Genomic DNA, 26,745 nt, shown 5'->3' on the forward strand with positions numbered 1-26,745 from the left:
CTAGCTGTTGCCAGCCAAAGCGCAGCTTCTATTGTGGTATAAAAGTTCATTTACCGAAAAAACTAGCATGGTGACCATCATTTTTTAAAAAGTCATAGTGATCATATTTAATCTTACTATAAATTGGCCAAGTTTAATCAAATTGACATGATTTTTGAGGTAAGTATAAAAGTTTCAAAAGCAGGGAATTTATGAAAATATCATATTAAAACTTTTTTGATGATTTATTAATTTATGAATAGATTACAAATCTTAATTATACAAATTTTGTGCCTTGGGGAAGGAGTACTGTCGATTTATTACTTTATTTGCATTTTTCTGAATGTTAAAGCGAGTTCCAGAATACATTTTCAAACTAAAGGTAGATTTTTCGATTGCTAGGGAGCCCTCTTTTGAGAAAGGTTTCCATGGAAACGAGCATTGTGACCCCTGTTTTTTATTTCATTTTTAAGTTCTGAGACATGAAGGAATTTCTATGCAAAGTTTCAAGAAATTGACATTATTCTAAATTTCTGTGAATTTGTAGCACTTATCCTTAAATCAGGCGATGAATATTGAAAACACTTAGAGGTTATTACCCAATATCGCCTGTTCCTGTGTCGTATCAGCATGAGTGTCATTTGTGCTGCGTCAGACACGAGACGAAGTCGAGTGTCTGACGCAGCACAAATGACACAAATATTGATGATCAATATCATCAATATTACCGTCATGAGCATCATCCCTTGGGCAGGCAACAAATCGGGATCTTGCCCTTGTTGGCGTGTGTTATTATTTAAATATTGCACAGTAAATGCACCGTGTGTATATTGCATAGTACCGGTAAATGCACCATGTGTATCCCTTTTCCTGCCAAGTCGGTGAAAATCCGCTTGAAATTCGGTGTAGCTAGAATCTGAGCAGCCACGGCCGTTATCCTCCCAAGGCGGTGGAAATCGGGCTACTTTTTGGTACCCCCTTTCCTGCCTAGTCGACGGAACTACGTGTAGCAAACCCTTGCTCGCGCAAGGGGTCGTTCGAGGACAGGTTTTGGGCGAGGAACGGCGTTTGCTCTCGAAATGGGTTCACAGAGAGTCCAACGACAGGGAAAGGTGCGGAAGCTACCCAGCCAGTCCCCCACCCCGTTGGGGGACTGGTTTTTTTGGGGGGACGAGTAGCGTACTTGGCAGGTTAGCACGGTGACGTATTCTAGCGGAGTTTGGGTTAACTTGGCTCTGAGGCACTACATAGATTGCGGCCGAAATTGACCGTCTCGGCAACGCTAATCTGTAAGGCAACCGCCTAAGACCGCCTCAGCTGGCGGTGCAATTTTTTGCCAATGGTGCGAGACGAAAATCACGGACTTAGTCCTGATTGACGGGAAGTGCGGACGGATTTGACGGACTCGGCTTGATTAGTCCCTGACATGGAACTGATCCGAACGGACTTGAGCGACATTTGTGTAACCGACTTGTTACCTTCTCGAAAAGACTACCCACTCAGATGTCGGACGTTGTCGGCTGCACTTGGCTCTAGACGTTCAAGCCGTGCAACGAAACACACCGCCTCAGCCTTGCCATTCACGAACATGGCCTCAAAATTTGATACCATTGTTCACCGACTTGGCGGCTGCGGTTAGGTGCGTGAACCGTTGTTCACCGACTTGTTACGCCTATGTTGTCCCTGTGAAGTTCGGCTAACAGCCGAGTCTAACGGGAGTTGGCAGACCTGTGTTTGGTTTATACCGTAGTATGACCGACTCAGGTAGAGGTACCTGTCAGTATATTCCGAGTTTTACGCACTCGGGCGTCAATGACGGGTCGTCATCACCGCTGATGACGTAGACGTGCTTGCCACGTTATTTGAAGGAGCCATGTTTGCCCAACGGACGAGGCCGAGACAGCTGTTGACAATTTTGGCATCCTTCATCTTTGACCGCCTTAGTTGGGTAAGCCGCTCGGCAGGCGACGGTTATGACCTAAACAAGCCGCTGAAGCACTGTTCGTTGCCGTACAAGAACGAGACGGCCAGTCCATTACTGCTTAATGGGCGATCTGTCGGGTTGGCTTGTCACCGACTTGGATGACAATACGCCCTGTGCAGGCGTACTTAGAAGGGACATGAGGTTAAAGATACGGGTTTCCCACCCGTACTAAACATGGGCTTGGGCCAACGTCCTTGGGTGGCAGGTGCGCATGCCACGTACCAAGCTGGACGGAATGTCAAGTTGAGATGCTAATGACATTGACTATGTTATGCTAAGTGCTCGAGGGATTTGCATTGCAAATGAGTATTATTAGCATATCAAATGGTGCGGACAGGCAATTTACATGACGGGTAGGAATGTCAGCGCCGGTTGGTGGACTGATTGCCGTAGGTCCATTATAATAACAGGTGGCTGCATATATAAACACCCCTGCGTCCAATCATGTCCAGGGCTTTGTTTCCCTGTGGCTTTAAAAGGGTGGGACCTGCTAGTCTGTCGACACTGTTCCAGACATGAGCTTGACGGACCGCAAAAGTTTTCTGAAGGCGAGCAGACGACTGAAGCTCAAAGATGCAGAGTCTCCGGGCGGTAGTGGTAGCGATCGTTGTGATGTCCCTAGTAAACGTTCTAAGAAGTCGGGCAAGAAACGCTCCCGTAAGGCGAAGCTATCTCCGGCTGAAAAACCCAGTGGTAAGCGTAAACGTAAGACTGATCGTTCTGCCGATGAGGATGATGATGGGTCACCGGTTGCCAGTGGTTCTCACCCGGCTGCTCCGGGAGAGACTACTTCACCTGCAGAGACTACATCTGCTCTTGTGGGAGATACTTCACCTGCACAGACTAACGTCTGCTGCTGCTAGTGAGACAGTGAGTAACGAGACGGCTGATGCCATTGGTTCTCCCCCGGCTGCTCCGGGAGAGACACCACCTGTTGCGTGCACCATGAGCCCTCATCCTGCGTCAGGAGAGGTTCCTGTGCCCAGTGCGAAAGAGCTTGAGTCCTCGTCATCAGCAGAGGCTGCCCAGCCCGCTCCTGCCATAGTTTCGTGTGCTGCGATGTCCCCGCCGAAAAAGATAGTGCAGAGGGTTCGTTATCAGGATAGCCCACCTGATTTTGAGCCAGATATGATCCTTGATGCCGCTACGGGCGAGTTCAGGCCCAGACGCCCAGACGACGGTGATATCACCGCTGAGTCCGACTCGGAGGTTGACGAGGATGCGGCAGAGGACGATGACTTTTATGACAGGCAGTATGTAGGTGAGGCAAGCTCTGACGACGATGATGACGTTGCTGCTGTGTTGGCGGAGGACGACACCCCTCCTGTCTGGCGTATGTCGGAAACTACCGATGCTAATATATTTGAGGAGACCGATTTTGACCATGAGAGAGGACCGACTTTCACCTTGCCCAGCCACTCCCATGAGATCGATTACTTTTTTAAGTTTATTCCAGCTACACTGATCAGATTGGCAAAGGACGAGACTAATAAATACGCCAAATTCCACCAGCGATATATCGCTAGGAAGATAGATAAACACTGGCGTAACGCTGACTACCGAGAGGTGCAGGCGTTCATTGGCGTCTTAGTCTGTATGGGTATCGACCGTAAATCATCAGTGGAGGATTATTGGTCTAGCGATCCATTTCTGAGAAACCAGGGTATTTCTACTGTGATTACCCGCAGTCGCTTTCAGCAGCTTATGCGATACTTTCATCTGGCAGACCCAGAGAACGATCCACGTCGTGATCCTGATGAGGCACGCCGCCGACGTCGGTGTCAGGAGGATCCCCTTTATAAAATCAATCCATGGATGGAGCCCATAGTTGACAGGTGCGTGAATAATTATAAGATGGGTAGAGAGATCGCCATCGACGAGGGCATGGTGCGATTTAAGGGCCGTTCTAAATTTAAGCAGAGATTACCGCATAAGCCTGATCGAGACGGTTTCAAGATATGGCAGCTGTGCGACTCCACCACTGCATACATCGCTAACTTTGCACCGTACCTAGGTGTGAAATTTCGGGATCGGACTGATGGGAGACGGCAGGAGCGAGGTGTGGTGAAAAGAATTACGATGGAGCTGGTCCAGCCATTTTGTGGATATAATCACAGCCTATTTTGTGATAGCCTGTTTAGCACGGTCGTTACTGCTAGAGAGCTGATGGAGACCGGGATCTACATGGTCGGGAGTTTTAACCGCCGTAATCGTCGCACCATGCCCCCTCAATTAATTCCGCCGGGTAAGAGGAAGCGCCTTCCTCTGTCTGTTGGGGATATGAAAGCCACGACCAGAACGGACTCTCGTCTTAACATCACTGCTTATCAGGATAGTAACGCTCAGGTGCTGATCTTGAATACGGTCTATCCACCCTTGGAGTGCGTGCCAGTGGGGGAGGGAGACGAGCAGCGACAAGTGCCTCTGTCGCTGTATAATTATCGCCGGTACATGGAGGTGTCGACCGAGCCAACCAGAAGCGCAAGTACTTTCACACTGGGCGCAAGAATCACAGATGGTGGACATATCTGGCATGTTACCTGATTGATGTTGCCCTGGTAAATGCATATATATGCTTCAAGCATGTACACCTGTTAGTAAGCTGACCCATAAGATGTTTCATCTGCGTGTCGGGAAACAACTCATTGGCGGTTATTGTGGGCGATCGCAGCCCAGTGTGAGAGAGGTCGAGGCCACCGTTTCTCTTGCCTCGTACATAAATCCACAAAATCAGCCGATGCACGTTGTCAGCCGTTTGGAGGGGCGGCAGAAATGCTGTAAAGTGTGCAGCAGAGAGGGTAAGACCACTGCGAGCGGACGACTGTCTGAGACGTCCAAAGGATGTAGTCTGTGCGGGGTTCATCTTCACGAGGGCGAGTGTTTTGCGGCTTTTCATCATCGCATGATGCTACGAGGTAAGAGGAGCGTTGGCGTGCAGACCTCTACTCACACAGCCCCGACGACACCCATCAGCAAGAGAACCCGACGTAAATAACGGACAGGGGACAGCTTCGCCTAACAGTGGCTTGACTGTATTCTTAACACGGACCATGATCACATTTTGAGCACGGTTGTGCCGTTTGTTTGTGCTTTACAATCCCGCTGATTGTAAATTGAAACACGGATTATTTTGTACAATCCCCCCGATTGTAATCTTTGTAACACGGACCATGCACTCGGATGTCGAGACAGACTCTGAGATTTATTATTCGGCATAATGTAAATTATTCCCGAATAAAATACTATCTATGGATCGCATATTTTCGTTTGTTTTGTTTAGACGGATTATTTTGTACAATTCCCCCATTATAATTTTTGTAACACGGATCTGCCACCCCGATTGTAATTTTTGAAACACGGACCATGCACTCGGACGTCGAGACAGACTCTGAGATTTATTGTTCGGCATAATGTAAATTATTCCCGAATAAAATACTATCTATGATCGCATATTTTCGTTTGTTTTGTTTTTACCCCCACTTTCGTTTTTGGCAGATCCGTAAGGACGCTATAGTAATGGATGAACGTGCGTTGTATCACGTGGGAGGGGCACAGCCCAACGGAGGCTGTGCTCGTGCGACGTAGACGTTGTACCAACCATCTGTCGTTTGGGTTAGTGCATAGAGCAGTTGCACTGTCCAGAGCTAAGGTGGTACAAAACTGCACCTTAGTAACAACTGCACAACTAACCTGTTAGGAAACGGTAACACTAACGAGCTAAGTGTGCACTGAACTGGCCAAACTACGTACACGCCTTCCTTCAATGGCGAAGCTATGTCGTTGACACTACGTCAAAGCAGACTGCACTGTGCGACTCTTCCAAGTCGTTCAAAGTACGTGGCCAAGTGACACAACCCAGGGGAACAGGACAGGTTTGAGGTGCTGCCGCACCCATAGCACTAACCCCTGGGTCTTCTACTAACCCACGAGCGAGGTGATGTTTCCCCGGTGTGGACATGCGTGCCGGCGAACGAGCTTTACTTCCGCAAAAGTAAGCTAGAAAAGGGCATAAAAGTGCACGTCCCCCGGGGCAAACAACGCCCAAGACCTCGTCATTTTCTCGACACAACCTCATCAGCGGTCGCCCCTCTACACGGGCATGCAAAAATTTTTGAAGTCTAACACGTATATGGTCGGTAATCGTACCCCGAAAATGCGGTATTTTCCCGCCAAATGCCTGGCAGGAAAGCGTGCAGGAGAGCCTATCTTCTGTAGACACGGAAAAGGGGGCCGGTTTTGACCGACTTGGCAGGATAACGGACAGGGGCGCTCGGCAGGAAAAGGGGTATATATATTGCACAGTAAATGTACTGAAAGGTTGATATGCAAACTCTGTGTTGAAATCAATAGTTACATGTACATGTAAGTCGCAAATGTTATAAGGTTGCCAATATCCCTGCAACAACAATGACGTATGTCATTTCACTACTGTGACATCCACATGACACATTGTTGCATTTTCAAGGTGAATTAACAACTGCTGCTGGCTGGATCATAATCTTTTGACATCTAAGAATGCAAGATATCCAGCCCACACTCCTAACTTACGCACATATACATGTATCTGTAATACTACCATCATTAATCAACATTTCTGAATTTCAATCTTGTCAAAGTCTGCGAGCAAAACTGTAAAAGCCAACATTCTTCAGGCAGGTATCAATTCTTTTATGTTACAGTTTTATAATGTCTTAATGTAATATCACTGTGTTATATACTTACATCAGTCAATAATGAAGATGAACATACCTATTCTATCAAATCTGGATTTTAAAGAAATGTTTTCCCTCAGTAACTGAAACATTTCAACTTCAAAAGACTTGGATGTTCACAAAATGTTTGTTGTTTTACATTAGTCAAATGAAACAAAGCAATTGTTGATGTAAATGTACAGTGAACATAAACAGATGACATCGACTTTACATTTTATTGGTCTTTTTAAGTTATTGTCAGCTTGTCTAGTCATTCATATCAGAGCACACACACACTTAGACATCAAATCTCTTTGCCGCATTACATAAATTGGAGTTTTTATAAACATCTTGATAATTACAATCTAAATTCACTATTCCAATTCAGATGTCTTTGCCGCATAACACTTGGAGATTTCATAAACTCTTGATAATTACTGTTATAACCTAAATTCACTGTTAATATTCCAATTCAAATCTCTTTGCTGCATTACTCTCAGAAATTTCATAAACTCATGATAATTACAACCTAAATTCATGATTTCCTTCCAATTATGAATTCATTAAATATGGCTTAAAGTGTCTTGTTAGTAGTTTTAACTTGTCGAATGAATGTGCCACTAACAGTCATCCTGAGTATTTTACAGTAATAAAAATGTTGTCTTGAGCTTTTTTACCACTGACCCTGCAGAATGCCTACAACTACGCTATCAGATACAGTGATTATGTGGCTAAGACACTGTACACAACACTACAAATTCTTCTTACCATTACTATCTATCTAAAGTTCAAGGAAACAAATGCTTGAAATGAAACGTGTTAATGTGTAAACATTTGTAACTTTTGTTTGGACGATTTTTTTTATTTTACAATGATTGACTTACCACAATATAATGTTGACATTTTACAAGCACAATGGAATCAACTGTACGACTTCATACATGTATAGACACAACAAGATCAGAAATGTACCAGAGAGAGTTGTGACATTCATTCAATCTTCTTGACACTGCTTTGTAAGGCACAGAATTCAACATTTCATTGACAAAAATTCATTTGACTTGAATGTTTCATCATCGGATGAACAAATTCCACAAGATACAAGCATTTTCAGAAGTGCCCACAATTTATCATTGGCACAGTGATTCATCCAAGCAGTTTATATTGTACAAGTAATGTACATTTTAGAATTGCTATGCTGAAAGGCAAATCACCTTGCTGTATGAGGTCAACTTTTGATGAGAGTTCATCCCGTGAATTGTTCATCCACCCAACCTTGCAGTCAACTTTTGATGAGATTTCAACCGGTGAATTGTTCATACACACAACATTACCCGAAGCTTCCAAACAGTATGCACCTGGCATTTATTACTCCTTCAAACCAATTTCATGGAACTCAAGCTGGCCATCTACATGCACATGTGCTCTCTAAAATAAACTGCTTACACATACACAACTAAAATGTTTATCATTTCATATGTACCTTCAAGTTCTTAAAATTTATGTCACACTTAATCAAACGAAAGATATGATAATAAACATCATTGACGAATTAAAAAAACACAAAATAACTTACAGCTTACATTTAATTTATATGACATGTTTTACTAGTCTGATTGTTGATGTTTACATGCAAAATATTACATTGGAAATCCTTCCTCATATCTTTCCAAATGTCAAAAAGAAAATAAAACAGAAATGAGTATGACAATGACATGATGGAATAAACTGAGCCAATATTTATTGTTTTACATTATGTGGCAAAAACAAATTGTGAACTTCTTTACTTATGATGTGACTTTATTTATGTAAAGTTTTAAAAAACATCAAAATAAAATGTTGATGAATGATTGAAGTAATTTCAAAAAATGTACTGGAATCACAATCATCAAGGTCTTGTGAAGTGTCTGGATAGTACACAATGATGGCTTGCAATCTTTCTCACATGACACCATGCAGCAGAACATTGCAATGAATGTAATCATATTCTATACATCATTGATAATTGCAATACAATGCAGCTGCTGCTAGCATCTGCAGAAATTTCCTGTTACATTGCACTTTAAAAGGAAATAAAGTTGTGTAAGTAATGTCACTTTTCTAATTGATGTGTTGTATGTAAGGAAATGACAAATTTATAGGCTGATGTTTGGTATAGATTTAAGTGATATTAGCTGGCTTTGTGGGATCTCTTCAATATTTTGAATTCTGTCTAGATACATTTTGTTAATAGAGAGCTTGCTAAGCTCTGTTCAGTTGATGTTATATAAATGAAAATGCCTATCACTAAAATTCCAGTTCAAAAAGGTCCAAAATGTGGGTTTAATGGACGCTATTAAAGCTTTTAAGAAATCAATTCTTGGCAATATCTGTGGATGTTAACATGAGAGACTTGGCTATTTCCTGTTTACAGACTGACAGAAAGATGTCAGGGCTTCAAATTCATTTTTTAAAGTTGTTGTCCAAGAGGACCTACATTGCAGAAAACAAGCAGTTCTAAGATAATATCTGCACCTCTATGGCTAATTATGAATTGGCATTTCTAATTTATCTGAATCATCTGATGAACAAACAAGCCAATAATAACAATTTCAGATACTAACATCTTTCATGTATCTATCCAATCAAGCACATAAAACAATAACAAGACATGAATTTAATGAAAATTGGGTGTTTACACAGCACTTTGAAGATACCTTGTACACAGTCAATCAGGTTACACACAATTCTTCTGGATTTGTGCTCTCAGACACTTTGCTCTAAAGGCTAATTCAATGTTATTAATTTCAGAACAATATTAGTTAAACATATGCTAAAATTAATTATGTTTTAAAAAATCTGGAATAAATTCAATAAGCAGGCGATATTTTTATGTGCTGAAAATTGAACACTTTCAGGGTACAGCTACCAAAAGCCTTTCTTTTGCCAACACAGACACAACTGATTCCCTTCATTTCCTGGAAAATATTTTTAATGGCTGTCAAAAATATCTGTTCACAAAATAACAAAATTGCTATTTCCTCCTTGAAAAACGGGTTGGTCAGAAGTTTGAATGATGAACCGTGCTGTTCTGTATACAGGCCATTGAAAAATCATTCTATGATATTTAGATAAACTTATTATAAGCAATTTGTATTCGCATACCTTGAATTCAGTTGCATTGAAGTATGATGCCACTGTTAAAACATTCAAAACACAAAGTCAAGACTGAGACATAGTTTGAAAATTAATGATAACTTTATCTCAGCTTATGAACACTGTCAAGTTTGCCAGCTATTACCGTTTGCCAGCTATTACCGTTCACAGGGCTTATCCAAACAAGTAGCAGCTAACCATATTACATTTATATTTCTTTTTGAACACTAGGCTCTTTACCCCATGATGCATCTCAACTCCAAATACTTGAGAGATGAAGTAAACTCCCAATGTCATATACATAATGACAATATGGGAGCTAGAAATCCAATATGAGGCAATACATAAGACCATGTCAAGACAGTCATAGATACAATCAATTATATCTGTATAACAGATATCAAACTCTAATTTAGATTACATCATCAGGACAAAGCTTGCTATTTGCAATGTCAAATTCATTACCATAAATTCAAAATATTTTAGATCATTTATTTACAAAAATGATGATGCAGCTCTATGAAAGTTGTGCAATGTGTAATTTGACTGACAATGCTGACTTCTTTACTAAGTAGATTCTCACAGATTGCTAATACAAATACTTACTTTGTGTACATTATACCTTGTCATCCCTGCAATGATTGCCTCACTTATACATTTCTAAAATTATGCAGCATGAGATGTTTACATCACAAACAATAACATGTTGACATACTAGATATTCTTTGTCCTGTACTACAAGTAGTTACATGGCGTACATGTCCAGTACTACACAAGACAGCAATCACCAATGTAGAACTCTGTGTTCAAGTTTTGTAATACTTACCATTTGTAGATCAGATAGAGAATAACTACAGCAAACACCCACATGGTAATAGATAACTCTCGTCAAACCAAGGCAATTCAAGATACACTCTTCTCTCTGATAGCAATTACAGATTTCTTCATGAGCTGACTGTGGCGATCTTAAACACTGTTTGTGATTTCCAACAAAGTCTAATCCTATAGGCCAAGTCTGAAGATTTTCTGATATCAGATGTGGACAACTGGTTTCACGCTATAGAGGGTGATTGATTTGTCTGACAGAGAAGACTCCACTAAATTATTTGATCTGGATGAGTCAGTATTATCTCGCTGTCTCCTGGTCTTCTAAAATGATGGATGGATGAAAAAGATACAAAGTCCACGCAGACTAGAAAGAGTCACTTTAAATTCCCTCTCTGAATAGAATTCAGGTATTTTCAATATTACTGTACAGACTAAACCAGTCACTTGGTGTTCATCGTTGATAGTTTTCAAGCCCTCTGTGACATTTGGCAATCAAAAGTTGATAATACCATTATATTTACACAGCCAATACATGTAAACTTCACGGAGAGATAAATCTGTCACTTTGACTCAAAGGGATGACACGACTTGTGAATCTAATTAATCAAATGGCCACTGAACATCAGATGCCCCAGCGTATGGTGGAATCAATATTCTAGATTTGACAAGAATAGAAGGCATCTAGGAGTTGTTTTCCAGCCGATCAGAATGACTTCCTCTTGAAGTTTACCAAAATACACATGAATATTATGAAAGTCTCAGACTGCATATGAAGGATATAGAGTTTGAAGCCATCAACACTGTGAGCATTTAAAGCTACAGTGCAAACACGATGAAGTCCACCACACTTCAAAGGAAGCTCAGTTACACAAACTCACAACATAGGTGGATCTGCAATCTCTGAAGATCTTGAAGAACATTTCCTTTGCTTCCGTTGTCAGGAGCTCAGACAGCTGTATCTCAAACTAGCAAAGCAGAGAGTTGTGCATTAGGAATAACAGCCGACTGTACAACCAGTTGTCTTCTCAGATTTGACGTCTGCCAGTATAGTTTACAGCTTCATGCCTGATATTTGACTTCTGAGGGTATCGCTTACAGTTTGATGCCTATATCTGATAATGCTGGGCACAGCCCTACAGGAACTGATGTGCCAGATACCAAGTTCAACGTCTTATTTCTAGTTCTACCTTTAGAACTAACACTGTACCCTATGGCACTGGTTTATCTTTGGAACACACTGATGTAGCATGAACCATTTCTATAAAGGGTACAGCAGCCTAACATGGCGGACGAGCTTTGACATAGCTACGAAGATCAAACCAATGTCTACTTGAAGATGATGTTTTGCTGTTTGTGTAAAAGCATTTCAACTGAAATGTACAGTACAATCAACATGAAGTGGTCAAAGAAAGATCAACAACTTGTTTTCTTCAAAAGTTAAGCTAGTCTGGTGGTTATTCTTTCACATTCACACACCAAACAGCATTAATGGCGTACACGACTCAAACTGACTTTCTGATCTAATGTCATCCTCCAGGATAACCTTTGCCAACCCCCGTCACACAATGAATTGATCCACTAGTGCAGTATTACCATGGGGCCATAACTAGATATGGAGATAGCGATCTAAAAATTATCCAAAATTATGAATGTCTGCAGATTGCACCTTGCCATAGCCTCAGTAAACATGTACTTGTCACAAGATCCATATACTTCACAGTTTGTCATGAAATTTTCTTGTTGATCTGCAGGCGTTAGGAAACCTTCAAACCACTGCCTACCAGAAAACCTTAGAAATCATTTGGTTTTATTTCCATACTCATCAATAACTGTTAATTTAAACATCAAATTAATATTTAAAATTACAATTTGGCTAAAAGAATGAATGAAATTACTGTAGTTGTTGCTAATTGCATTTTTTTTTTTGTTCTAGATTTCTGTTAGTTTCAAATAGTTGATTTTCCTTGATTTCTGGTTTGAAATTAATCAATTTGTCAACTTGAAGTGTCATGTCAACTTTCACTTGTTTAATAGTTGAGAAAACCGTTAATTAACTGGTATAAAAGCGATTTGTGCAGTGACCAAAATATTTCTTCTGCTTTTATAGTCAGATTTTGACTTCTGAGGGAGTGAAAATTTCAATATTCGTAATAAAAGAATACAATGGGAAGTTTATCATTGAATAATCTCTATTTCAATTGAATAAAATTTTGAGTAGTGCGTCCATAACCAGTGCTTAATATACTTGACTTTAATACCATGCAAAGAGGAATAATGCACTGGGGAAAATAAAAGTACCTTTAATAATATAATAGCGTCAATGATATGACACTGTGCTCCTCAGTGCATTTAGCGGGAGGGATGCAAGGAGAGGGGTTTGGGGAATGTTGCTGAGAAAGATGCAAAGAAAGGGTTGAAATGTGAAACTGTAATAAAACCTATTGTTTTTTTAGCAGTGAGCATCCAGCTTGGTAAACATGCCATCTTGTACATGAAGGCAAAAACATAATTTTCACATGTCCACCAAACTTGGAATTTGCATAGATCAACATAGATCATCCAAATTGATTTATCTGCAAGATTTTGTATGTTCCTTGCTACAAAATTCTGACCCAATTGAATTATAACAGGAAAATAAGCACGCATGATTGGACAGTGTGGACTGTGTATTGCATGCACTACATCTACCGTGATGGTGGATTGCCAGACGACCACACTGCATCAAAGAACTGTAGTTTAAAACGAAAATATAATTCTAAACAAACTTTCTTCGTGTCATTGATAGCCTTGATTTTCTTTGGATATTGAATGGACACATTTATTAAAGACGTCACTTTAGCTTGTCATTGATGGTGAAATGATTTTTGCAGAAATTTGATCGGTCCAGCCAAGTACACATGCTTACTCATAACAGCTAGCTGGACTGCGATGATCACAACATTGTTTTGTGATATTCAAAATTAAAATAATTTATTAATATGCATTGACTATAAAGTTACAACACCAAACAGCAATGTTCATGTAAGACAACCTGCTTGATTTCCATGGACTTTCCGGTCTGCCCATCACACTGGTATGTCTGTTTCCCCTCTAGCTACCGAAAATTCGTAGTAAAATTTCAAATTCAGTCTCAAAAGTTTTGAGTAAATTTCAAAATTGACTGTATTAATTAAATTGTCAGTTATCAACAAATTCCTTTTGTATGCCAATAGCTCATTATAAATTAGCTCATCTCAGAACCGGACATACTTATATAAACACAAGATTTGGCAACACCCTGACAATTAAAAATAACGGAGTGTCTATTGACAGGCGCCTGTCAATAGACAAAAATTGGCTATTGACATGCGGGACTTTTTTCGCCATATTTCACCACATTTTAGCGAAATAAACTGTTCTTCTTCTATGTAAATGAAGAAGACATTGTTCTGCCATGTAGTAATTACAAAGTAAGTTCTAATACGTCGGAAACAGCACTGATTTACATTTACAAATCATTCTACGTGAAGGAATTCTTCAGTTGCAGATACTATGATAGAAGAGTTCAGCACTGCCAAGATATGAGTATAGCACACTGAATTTTGAACCAGAGTTATGAAAATGACTGAACTGTGTCACAATAAGTTTCTTTTATTAAATCAATCGTTTCATTTTTTCTAAGATTGTAGAGACTAAAGGTTAAGGATATTAGTAACTTTAAACCAGGAAAAAATACCAATAAGTGGAAAGGATCAAAAGAAATCAACTTATTTATTTCTTTACATGTTACAAAACCAGAAAGTAACACATAATTCTTTAAGGCTAGTTTTACAAGCTTACTTGTCAATGTTTGATGATGAAAAGAAACAAAAAACCATGAATAAACCTCAAAAGCAACAAAATTCCAAGCATAGATTACACGATGGTTCAGAATGTTCATTTACAAAGTTCACATCAAAATGTACTTTGAAAACGATACAATTTTGAGTGTCAAAATTTGACAGCTCAGGGATAGAAATACTTTTTAGCTACTATAGACTATAGTCTATAGAAGCTATTGGGATGGGTATCCGTCCGGCGTCCGTCGTCAGTCTGTATGTATGTATGTATGTATGTATGTATGTCCGTTTGTGAGGCGTCCGTCCACTCAAATATCTTGAGAACCGCAGTACTTACTGATTTGATATTTGTTGTGTGGATTAAAAATATGATTTTGAGAAACTGTTTTTTTTAATTTTTTGATATTGTTGAAAATAGGCAAATTAATGCCAAAAAAGGTGTTTTTGGTAAAAAATCTTCTTCTTTATAACCACTGGTCAGACAGATTTGTTATTTGGTATACAGGTCCCCAGGGATAACCCAACTTAGATTTGTTCAAATTGTGATGAAATATGCAAATGTGTATTTTTAAGGAATTTTTTTGTCATTTTTGGTCAAAGTTTGACTACATTGTATGTAATTCTTGTACTGTATAAACCCTATCAATTCACCCAGAAAAAATAATTAATATGATTTTAAATAATTGAATTAATTAGGAAATCATCAAAGCCAAAATAATTTTAGTGTGGAATTATCAGAAAGTTCAATTTTTTTGACAGTTCAGAGTGAATTGAGGATTAAAACATGTAAAGGCAACTTTCCTGAATCCCAACTTTGATATATTCTGAACCATCATTTATGTTATCTAAAAGAAGTTGCTCATAATAGTTTGTCATGATAGGGTGGTCAAATAAATAGAGATAGAGAAAGTTCTAATTTCCATTTATGGTTGACTTGGTAAGAATAAAATAAGATTACTTTTTGAGGAAAAAAATAGATTGGTCAATTAAAAGAGTGGTCAAAGTGATAGGTTTTTATGGTAAAGCTGGGCTGTAAGATTCCTTATGTGCTATTTATAGCAATTATGCAATCTGTGTAAACAGTGCAATGAAAGTGTAACATGACTCCTTATAATGCTTTTGATGACCTTGAACTTCTTAAGTTACAAACATTTGTCACTTCAGTGTGCTTTCTCTGAGTACCTACAGTCTCAACTTATTCAACACAACTTACTAATACAATGTTAATTTGAAAGTTAAAATGTGCTTGGTTAATAGGATGAAATACTGATATTAAAAGATATCAGCTCAAGATTCTTTATAACCTTACAGATATGCTTTTTTTTTATGACATAAATCTTGATTGAAGCAAGTCTTGTTTACTTTAATTAGAATGTAATTAAATCTCGTTTATTTGCTGTTATAGACTAATATAGTCTGATGAAATATGCAAATCTGTATTTTTACAGAATTTTTTTCCATTTTTAGTCAGGCCATCCTTATATGAGCTATCAAAGATATCCACCTTCTTCATCAATACATGTGTCACAAAAGGTTATTCTCTACATAACACAGCAGAGCTCTGTCAACTGCTGAGTCGCTTGTTTTTTCAAAACCGCTGGTCAGACAGCTTTAATATTTGGTTTACATGTCCCTAGGATGACCTTAGTGAGATAATTTCATACAGTCAGGAAATACTTAATTTTTTATCCATGTCTATAGTAGCTTCAGGGACTTTGGCCCTATGTTTTTATTTTTGTGGCAAAAGTTTGCCACCGGATATAAAATTAGGTGGCAATTATGAAAATCTGGTGGCAGTTTAACACATCATGTGATCGGTATAATAAAACATTTTGTCATTGCCACATACTCATTCTAATTTATAAATTCTTGAAAATATGGTAAGTACACATCACAAAAAGTCAACCCATACTGCAGGCCTCGAAAATATTTTCAAACTTATTAACCGTGGGACACGTGAATTTCATTTTTACTTGCCCGAGAGGAAAAATTACTTGCCCTAAATTTCTAATAGCTGTACCAGTAATTTGTAACAGAGAGCAAGAGTTTGGCCATATGAAGTGAATTCAAAGAGGGAAAAAACAGATTCAAACATGAACTACATCTTGTTAAAATGAAGGACCATTACCAAATCTGAAATGTCGCAGAAGAAATGTGAGAATACTTAAGTCTTTCTGTAGATTTGGTCATCCAGAAAACATCTTTGAATTTGGAATTTGCCACAACCTAATCAAAATTAAAATCTTTGCATAAGAGTAATAAGATTGTGTGATTTACAATGTGCATGGCTGGCTGCTGCTCTTTATTATCAAGCTGAGATCACAGACAACTGCTCTGCTAGTGTTTATCTGCCAATGCATACACACATGTACTTCTTCAACCCTTTTACCTGTTTACATGTTTGCTCACTGAGCACAGCTGTTTTATTTTGATAAATGTATTCGTCAAGAGAGCAGATTCAAGTTTCATTTTCGTTACTCTTCAGTGCAGATTTGTTTTCTGTAAGTGAGAGCCGATCCCTAACAACCAAGGTCACGTAATTTGAAACTGTCTACATCTCACACACTACGTAGCTGCAATATGTGGCCTCCCTGGTCGACTGAGCCCGTTTCGACTACGATGTAAACTTGTACTTTTCAACTGGGTGTTGATTTAATTACGTTGAACAGTAAGCATTGCCGAGATCCATAGCTTCGAATAAGTTTACATCCATTTTAACCAAACACATGGTGCAACAACACTATCCCGTGAAGCTGATCGATTGTCATACGAGTCATACACTTGCACAAGAGAATGGCAACCACTGTCAAGAGCATACCACTTTACGGCACACATACAAAACAGTGAGTTCACTCCGTGTCGTCGGAGAGAACATGTCGCAAAACTCTATTTTTACGACTTTTTGTGTTTTACATCAGCAAGAACGATTATTTTGCGATGTCGGGCGGATTTTCAAGGGTTTTCAGAAAAAGCTTCTGAGAGTTGAAGGACTTACAATAATTGTAGGCGTGTACAGACCTAATGAAATACGTTTTCAAGCTTGAATTGTCCAGAGCTTAGTTGATTCAACCGCTGGTGCACTTGCCCGTCGGACGGGAAGCATATTGATTTTACTTGCCCGAACGCAAAGTTCACTAGCCACGATCGTCGGGCGATAGGAATTTTTGAGCCCTGTACTGGCTAATGAATTGCAATTATTTATTATTATTTAATGATGGCTGCAGTTTGGCTTTGTTTTAAAAATGTCACAACATGCTTTTATCTTGTGCCGTATGACTGCATATGCGGCTATCACATAGGGCAACAACATGTCAAGTGCAGAAAAGCTGCTGTCATCGATATGGAGATTAGCCAATCACAAGTTTGGATTCACGCTATGTTTTCATTCATGCCAAAATGTCGCAATTAGTTTGGGTTTTTTTTTGCTAATGAGTTTTTCCGCCGTCAGACAACGCGTGTTCCTTCAGTGTTCCTTCATTCAAGCCGTAGGGTTGACACATGATGATCCAAAATTTAGTGGCAGCAAAATACCACCAGAAAAAAAATTTGGTGGCAGATTGAAAGTTTTTGGTGGCAAATGCCACCATTGCCACCGATTATTTCGAACACTGCAGCTGTACCGCGGCTACTTACTAAAAGTCTGTTGAAAAAGAGTACTAAATATCGTTGTTTTTCAGGTCAACAGGTGATTGAATCAGAAACATGTGTCATGAAACAGTAAAACAACAACTGATAAATAAGTAACTTTTCTCAAGAGTAACTTGAAACGCCTCGCCTGAAAGAAAATTTCATCCCGTTTCACGGAAACTGACTGCGTATTCGAGCGCCACAGCAATGAACGGTCAATCCCCGCGAAAAATCACTCACACGTATGTACTCGTCCAAAACATTGATTGTTCACTTTTTAGCTATATGATTCAGCCTGCCAAAATATTTTTATTTTGTAGATAAATAATTGAATTTCTTACTTTTTTATTTCGTTTGTTAATGAAAAGTCATTTTAATATTTTTAGATGCTTTAAAAATTTCAAAACCGCTAAAAAGCGACTATTTGGCCAAAATTCAAACGAAAAACAGGAAAACCAAGCTCGAATCATGGGCTATTTTTCAATGAATACTCTCAGTCTCTTTAAGCTTACGCATGTTACTCTCGTCGATGCACGATTTTTGCATCGAAATTTTTCACTCATTTTCGTTGGTATGACTTTGAAACTCCAGGAAGCGATTGAGAAGAAAAGGTTACCTTGAATTATTGAGGTTTTTGCTGATAATTTGCCAAATTAAATGAGAAAAAACACTACGCAAATTTCCGCACGCCTTTCATGTTCGTGTGGTACAACATGTGATCATGGAGGTAGTAGGACACTGAGGTTTCTTGCACGGTTGCGCCGATGAAATGGGAAGCTGAAATTTTCGCTCGTAATTTTACAAACGAAATCGTAAATCCACTCAAAACTTCGTATTTTTTTGACATATTTGAAACCCATGAGGAACGTAATTCATTCTCCCCTGCACAGTAAAAAGGAGATCGAAACGACATGCATGTCAGGACCAAACGCACGCATGATGTCCGTCAACATCCATCAATCTCGTAATTTACACTGACAGAACAAAAACAATATGATCGAGCATGGACGTTCTAACGTAAATGCATCATTGTCTATCGCATTTTCATGTAAGCCAATACACTCACACGTACGCTCTAAGTTCAATTATAATGTCAATTCAACACGATCTGGTATTTTCGCTGATAGTGAGTGTGCAACGTGAATGGTATGCCATGGAGGTATGCTAATAGTCGTTAAATAACACTGATCACGTGGTGTGACAAAATAGTTTTACGGAAGTTGTTGACGGAAATGACGTCAATTTCGCCTCTCCCAACTCTATAAGCTTCCTCAGTTACGTAACTTCGTCGCTAATAATGGTATATCATTTTTGGACATTTTTTGAAATAAGTTTGATAAAATGAGGTTTAACTTTTATCTTATGTTTCTACAGGGACAAGAATAATAGCAATGTTTTTTGTTTTTCATTTTGTTTTGTATTTTTTTTTTTTGGTCAATTTATGTAATTTACATCGAAGTATTTCAAGATCAGCCACATGGAAGGGCTAAGATACAACTGAAAAAAACTTTGTACACATGCCTAAAAACGTGTGCAACAAAATCAGGTTGTACTACAATTTTGGTTATTTTTCTCATCATCAAAGTTGTTGATTTTTCCCCCTAGTATATCTGTCAATATATACTTGAAAACTGAATGTGAATCAAGTTCATGTAAGCATCTAGCGTCTACGACACAAAGTATGTCTAGAGTATAGAAGTATGGGTTTATTAGTCCAATACAGACACTCATTTCCTCCAGAGATGATGAAATACCCAATCAATCTCAGATTTCTTGGCAGACATATCCTAGAGATTTATGAACAATCAATCAATTCAGGTAATCTGCTACTGATATTGTCAAATTAAAATACATCTGAGTATTCTCTGAACACAGATGGCAAATCATACTTCAATGACACAAGGCATAGTTTGTATTAATTAAATCAGCATATAGACATAGATTGAATCAGTGAAGTGTCAAATCTCCTGGCAGTGAAAACTGTGTGTCATTCTTACTACAATCTTGCCTGCCTTTTGCTCTATTTGGGTTTTTTAAGATGATGGGAATATTGTCTTTAATTTCCTTGCAGTAATAGTCTACAATTAACTCTGCTAAATTTTAATAGAACAGACTAAAGTATTTATTCTTCACTGTAAAGAATTAAACATTTCAACCTCATTACGATCAAAACCATTGGGCTAAATCACAAGAAATGAAATGGCTGCATGTATAGATGAAAAACCACCCTTGCTTGTAAAATGTAGAGTTGAAAGCTAAAGTTGTACATGATTACGAATTGCCATGGATTATTGCTTGTATTGAAACATTAAAAATCCACATTAAAAAGATATCTCTTCTACTGTTTGAAATTCTCCTGATTCTAACATAACATTAACAATAAATAACCAGTCAAAGATTAAACAGAAGAAAATACAATGCTCCTTTCACAAAGGAGATAATATCCATGACAGGTTGTCAGGGAGATAAGTAAGCTCCAATCAAACATTGGCAGATTACACTGACAGATTATGGAGCCATTCTGGATAACAATCAGAGAGATTAATGAAATACAATTAGAATTATTGTTAATACAGGATTAAGTACATGGTATTTGAAATATTTAGTGATTACAAATCAGGGATTAGACTAAATCTTGACAGGCTCAAACTTTATGTTCTATGGTCAAATTACAAGAAGAGCAACTGAATGCTGTGGAATGCAAGTGAAACATTTCTAATCAATGACTGCTCCATACCAAAGTGCCAGAATTAATAAAATAGCGTCCATTTAAGACATCCACAATGATAATATTAATGCACATTTACACAGTGGAAAACCTTGTGTCATAATTGCTTATTTCACGGTTGCAGAATTCACAATATATACATCCCTATGCATTTTATCACTGAACTAACATGTCCTCCTTGCTTGAGTTACTCACTAACAGTGTGATGTCTAGAAAAGAACAGCTTAGATTGGGAACACACCTGGTTCTACACATATGTAGCAAGTCTGAAATCCAATTAGTGTCAAGAGAAAGTGACACTGTTCCAAAAAGAGTAACCTGAATCTATTGGGTTTATGCAGTCGTCATTGATTTGACCCAACTAGGTCAACACTGATGGAGAAATCGATGAAATTGCTGCATTATTGTCTTGTTATAACTTTGGCCTGTAGAGGGCAGTCTTTAAACAAAACAGCCATGAATTTAATTGGAAACACCAGCAGGGTTTGGTCGCTAGAGGGCAGTGTTACATACGAAGACTGTAATCTTGACACTCACATTCATCAAGTGTAAACCACTAAAAACATTGATTGGTGATAAAGTGTAATCTCAACTATTTTTTGTATGTCTGAACTCACTGAGGACAGATGTTAAACTGCCATTGTCTTAATTCAAAGAAATATTCACTTATTAATTCTTCAAATAGAAATTATCAATACTACTCCAGCACTCAGGATTGGAAATGAGAAAGTACTGAGTCACCTTTCAGTACGAACAGTAATGAAGTTAAATTCATCACTGACGCCATCAGTTTTGCCACTGCATCACTTTTTTACATCATAACTAACCTTTCACAGAAATGTCAACAAAGCAAACAGATGTTTGGTATTCGGATTCATACACATTTGTACATATCAATGTATACCCAGCTATTATATTACAACAATATTAAATTGTTATCCCAGGCAATTTCTGTCTACTTCATATAAACATTATGAAAGTTCACATCATGGTCAACTCTGAATTTTATAATCAATGGCTTTCATTACAAACATACCAGAGATTCTGAGCTTCAGTATAACAGAGGCTCTGTTATTCCTGTATAATATTTTTATATTCGCACATCAAATCAAAATCCAGCCTTGAAAAAGATTTTCATCATAATTCAATATCAACGTACACTGACATTGTGCCACAGATTATAATACGCACTCCCAAAATCTGAGGAAGAGCCTGCTAGAAAGCCAGCAAGGCTGACAAACTTACTGATAGGGACTGAGAGAGATGGTTATATGAACATCTGTAGAGCCATTCGACAATCACACTGACAGATCACACTGAGAAGGAAGGTAAGTCAGTTGGTAGTAAGAGGACCATGACTCAGGCAGTATCCTACACTGACAGATCATGTCTTGGACACTGACAAAGCAGCAATTTCAGATGGTTAAGATGGTGAGGGTAGAAGAGTCCAACAGGATAAATCTGACAGTCAGAAAGTCAAAACGACATGTAATACATGTAGTGATACATTTATACAGGTTGTGATATTGACATACCAGTGTGCTGTTTCTAGGGTAGTAGAGCAGTAAGTTTTACTAAGGCTCCCTGGCCATGTTATCAGGTTGCCCTCACAGTACCGTATATCAAAATAATCCCATGACACCACAACAGCAATGGTACAGCGATGCTCACACCATTTACCTTATCTTCACATTTTGTTAAAAAAAAAACTACACATAATATGTCTTGTAACTTGTCTGTAAGATTGAAACCAGCAGAGATCACCTTTGACTGAAAAAAGAATTCTCTTCCAATAACAATTTATCACTAACACAATCTGGTCACACTGTAAATTCCATTTACAAGTGTCTTCACTTGACCTTAGAATGTGAAATTAGTTAGCATCCTGCAAGCACTATGATACTGAATAGGCCTAACCCGGAATTCGAATCGACCACGGTACAAACAAAGCCATGTGCGCAAACGCGCATAGACGTACGAGTATTTCCATACGCGTTAGTACACATGTGGGCTTGTTTGTACCGGCATCACGTTATTATTTGGGCGTACTGAGTGTGTAGAACGCATCGCGTCCTTTTTATTCTGGAGTAGAACAATTTAAATCACATAAATGCATGTACTTTGAGAGTGCCCACAAATAGTAATGTTTACTTTGAAATCAGTCGTCTAAAACTTGACATGACACGAGAACAGTAGTACTCATAAAACAGGTTGTTTCAGTTCTGGGGTCGGCAGTAAACTGCAAATAAAATACACTTCTGCTTCTGTGTGTAACCCTTCCCATTTTTAGACTTGTGATATTCCAATTGCATTGCTGGTACCATACTGCCATTAACCTATTAACCTCTAATTCCCTGTGAAAAGATCCACCCAACAACATTGATAACGCATTGATTTGGGCCAAACCATGGTGGTGAAACGGTTGAAATCACAATCAAATCAAGTGTGTTCACAGACCATGTAGTTGACCATGGTCTGGCATACTGTAGATCAGAAATTTGTAGGAAACTTTTACCAAAGTTGAAAACCTTTGGATAAGGAGATTCGGAAAGAAGATTTAATAATAATAAAGAAGGCAAAAATGGCCCCGAAAATACTATATTAAATATTTCATCACAATTTGAACAATCTCAATTACATAAGTCCTAAGAACCTAAAGATATACATCACCACCATGGTGGTGAAACGGTTGAAATCACAATCAAATCAAGTGTGTTCACAGACCATGTAGTTGACCATGTTCTGGCATACTGTAGATCAGAAATTTGTAGGAAACTTTTACCAAAGTTGAAAACCTTTGGATAAGGAGATTCGGAAAGAAGATTTAATAATAATAAAGAAAGCAAAAATGGCCCCGAAAATACTATATTCAATATTTCATCGCAATTTGAACAATCTCAATTACATCAGCCCTAAGAACCTAAAGATATACATCAAATTTCACAATAAAATAAAAATAAATAAAATCTAAGCTTTGTACATCACATCAATTGCACAATCAAAAGAGCACATCAATTGGTCGGTTTTGTTAAACGGACTTGCTGCGACTTCACTAATACCACTGCCATCAAAAGTATTTACATTGCACTTGTTAGGAGTATCCTTGAGTATTGTTCAGTAGTGTGGTCTCCACACCAGAAGTCGTACATTGACAAAATTGAACGAGTTCAGAAGAAATTTATTAAATTTCTTTGTTTTAAGGAGGGTATGGAGTACAATGTTGATAATTATTTTACATTATGTTCTTATTTTAAACTTTCGCCTCTTTTTATTCGTCGTCAAGTTTTAGATCTTTGTTTTATTCACAAGTGTGTCAATTTCATTACCGATTGTCCAGATATTAATAGCTCCTTCACTTTCTTTGTGCCCCCAAGGCGTCTCAGGTCTTCTGACCTTTTCCGGATTCCAAATCACCGCGTTAACCTGTCTAAATATTGTTTTTCGTCTCGGGCAATGTCACTTTTAAATAGTGTCTATCGTTTTGATATTGATTTGTTTACCAGTCTTAGTGCTTTTAAAACACAAGTGTCATCTGTTTTATTATCTCTTGCTGATAGTCATTTTACTACCGAGAGTTTTTGATGTTTGTCAGTCTCTGTTGTTTACTTGTTTAGTGCCTTTTTTTTAAAATTAGTTTCTGCATGTTGTAATTTGTCTTTTTCATGTTTTAATTTTTCTCTGTTTGCATCCAGTTATTGGGCTATGCCTGTTGGATGTCAGAATGAATAAATAAATAAATAAATAAATAAATAACCAAACAAGTAGATTCTGAGAAGATACTTATTCATGTCAAATGGATGGCGGACAGACTATCAACCTATGTGATAAACTCCTGAACACAAAGTCATTACATGTATCAGTATCTGTCATTTTCATTTGTTTAGGATTACCTAAGTTTCGCCAAAATTGCGTAGAATCCTGTCTGTTTTTCTCAACACGAGCTTCCTCAACAAAATGACATTTTTGTCACAAGAACTGACAATCAAATCACCAACTTTGACAAAAATGTGCTGATTGACTTTCCATTTGACTAACTTTCATACTTAATCAGTCTATCCATGAGGGAGTTTTCCTGACAAAGTGGAATAAAGCCTTGGTTGTACCTATACACAAGAAGGGTACCAAAACAAACATTAGAAATTATCACCCAGTGTCCCCCTTATCAATTGTTTAAAAAATGTGTGAGTAAATGATATCAAGGCAAGTATATAACCATGTACAGTTTGTTTTATCTGAACATAAGAATGGTTTTTGCCTGAGCGATCCTGTGAGACATATCTGTCTGTCTTGCTTAATGAAGCTCGTATTGCTGTTAATGAGGTAAAACAGTTGGATGTCATAAATACAGATTTCTCCAAGGCATTTGACAAATCATAAATATTTAGTTTACAGACTTATTATTTCAAATATATTATTTCTGTCATGTATTGTACAAGTGCTGTAACTACCAATGGCACTTTGTACAATTTAACAATAATACATATATAATAAGTATAGTTACATGTAGCAACTTTCCTGTACATTCTAAACATCACAGAGCATAAGTTGTTGGTATATCTGTTGCTATTCAAACCATTATGTGGTGTAATATGTACAATTTTCTATTGTTCATTTAATTTGCTACAACTCACGGTAACAATGGTGGTGGCAATATCTAACTTTTTTGACCCGTACTTGAGAGTTTTGCAAGCTTTGAAACATTTTAAGAGTAGGAATTTCTTTTAGTTTTAACATACATCAAAGTTTGAGAGTTTTCAAGTAGACAAATATTGAGCAATGACTGACAAATGTGATTTGTGTTGTGTAGTGTAGGCACTAAATAGGGATGTAGTGACTTGTTTTGGCGTGGTGACTTCCAGGTTTATCCATATTGTTTGCCATGGACTGTATGACCTGAAATTAGGTCACCAGTCATCATATGACACCACACACCAGGAAATTGATATCAATGGTCAGACATGACTGCAGGCTGTACTTTATAAATTTACACAAAGTCAACGTTTTAAACAAGAATATGTATCCTTGTTACCGCAATACGTTACAAGTAAAATTAACATACTGAAATGGCCTAACACCTTGTTACTTGGGCTAAATTATCTGAGCACTTAAACGTTACTTCAAGTGGTAGGCAAGGTAAAATCAGAGAATGAACACTTGGGATCATTTATGTATATGTATGTAGTGACAGCTCCTTGTGGTATCACAAGCCTCCATACAGCAACCACTATACATTACTACAAGTAACAAACAATTTTAGCTTGCAAATAAAACAATGGCTACTTGAAAATGTATTACTATCAGCTAAAAAATAGTTCACTTAAATTTTATGACTTAATGCTACCAGTGTTTTCCACCAGTCCTCCATCCCACCCAACTCAAAAAATATTGTGGGACATATGTCCCACTGGCCAAAAAATGTGGGACAACAGAAAATTTTAGTGGGACAAGCTAGCTATTTCAAAACCAGATAAAAAAAAATGACAAATATGTTGCTATTCTGTAGCTCACACTCTCTATAAACAATTACAGTGGAAAAATAGAAATAGAAAAGTTTAATTTTACTAAGGTACTAATAGAAATTTCACTCAAAAAATGATTAAAAGTCACTATACAACTTGTATAGCATGATGTATTAGTAGATGATTTACCTTGTGTAAATAATTCAATTATTAAGCTGTGTAACTATGTGACTCCTTTATTTTTCCCATTGCAATCAGCAGATTTTTAATTTAGCTGAAAAGATACCTCAACCACAGTCAATTTGGGGAAAAGTTTACATTAGCAGCATCATAAATAAGCAAATTGAAACACTTAGCTTACCTTAAAATGCACAGTAGCTAAAAAGACCTGTTTTACAGTATATTTTGTTTTGCACACTGAATCCCCTTTCGCGGTCACCAAGTGGCAAAGTCAATGTATCCACGATACATATTTCACTTAAACTGACATTTAAAT

The 26,745-nt window shown here is 38.0% G+C and overlaps 1 protein-coding gene across 27 annotated transcripts in view; it reads right to left on the minus strand.

Annotated features, from left to right (window-relative positions):
* Positions 1 to 26,745, minus strand: part of LOC139125550 (rho guanine nucleotide exchange factor 11-like) — a 244,373-nt gene that overhangs the window by 198,100 nt on the left and 19,528 nt on the right. The window contains exon 1 of one of the 27 annotated variants that reach the window (XM_070691621.1): positions 10,616 to 11,846. The exons of 25 other annotated variants lie outside the window; for them this stretch is intronic. In XM_070691621.1, coding sequence (XP_070547722.1) covers positions 10,616 to 10,659 — 44 coding nt within the window. In that variant the 5' untranslated portion in view covers positions 10,660 to 11,846. Of the gene's footprint in view, positions 1 to 10,615; positions 11,847 to 26,745 lie in introns of those variants that run through there. One more of the 27 variants, XM_070691614.1, reaches the window with a different exon arrangement.

This window comes from Ptychodera flava, assembly GCF_041260155.1.
Source record: "Ptychodera flava strain L36383 chromosome 3 unlocalized genomic scaffold, AS_Pfla_20210202 Scaffold_25__1_contigs__length_14229661_pilon, whole genome shotgun sequence".
Taxonomy (NCBI): domain Eukaryota; kingdom Metazoa; phylum Hemichordata; class Enteropneusta; family Ptychoderidae; genus Ptychodera; species Ptychodera flava.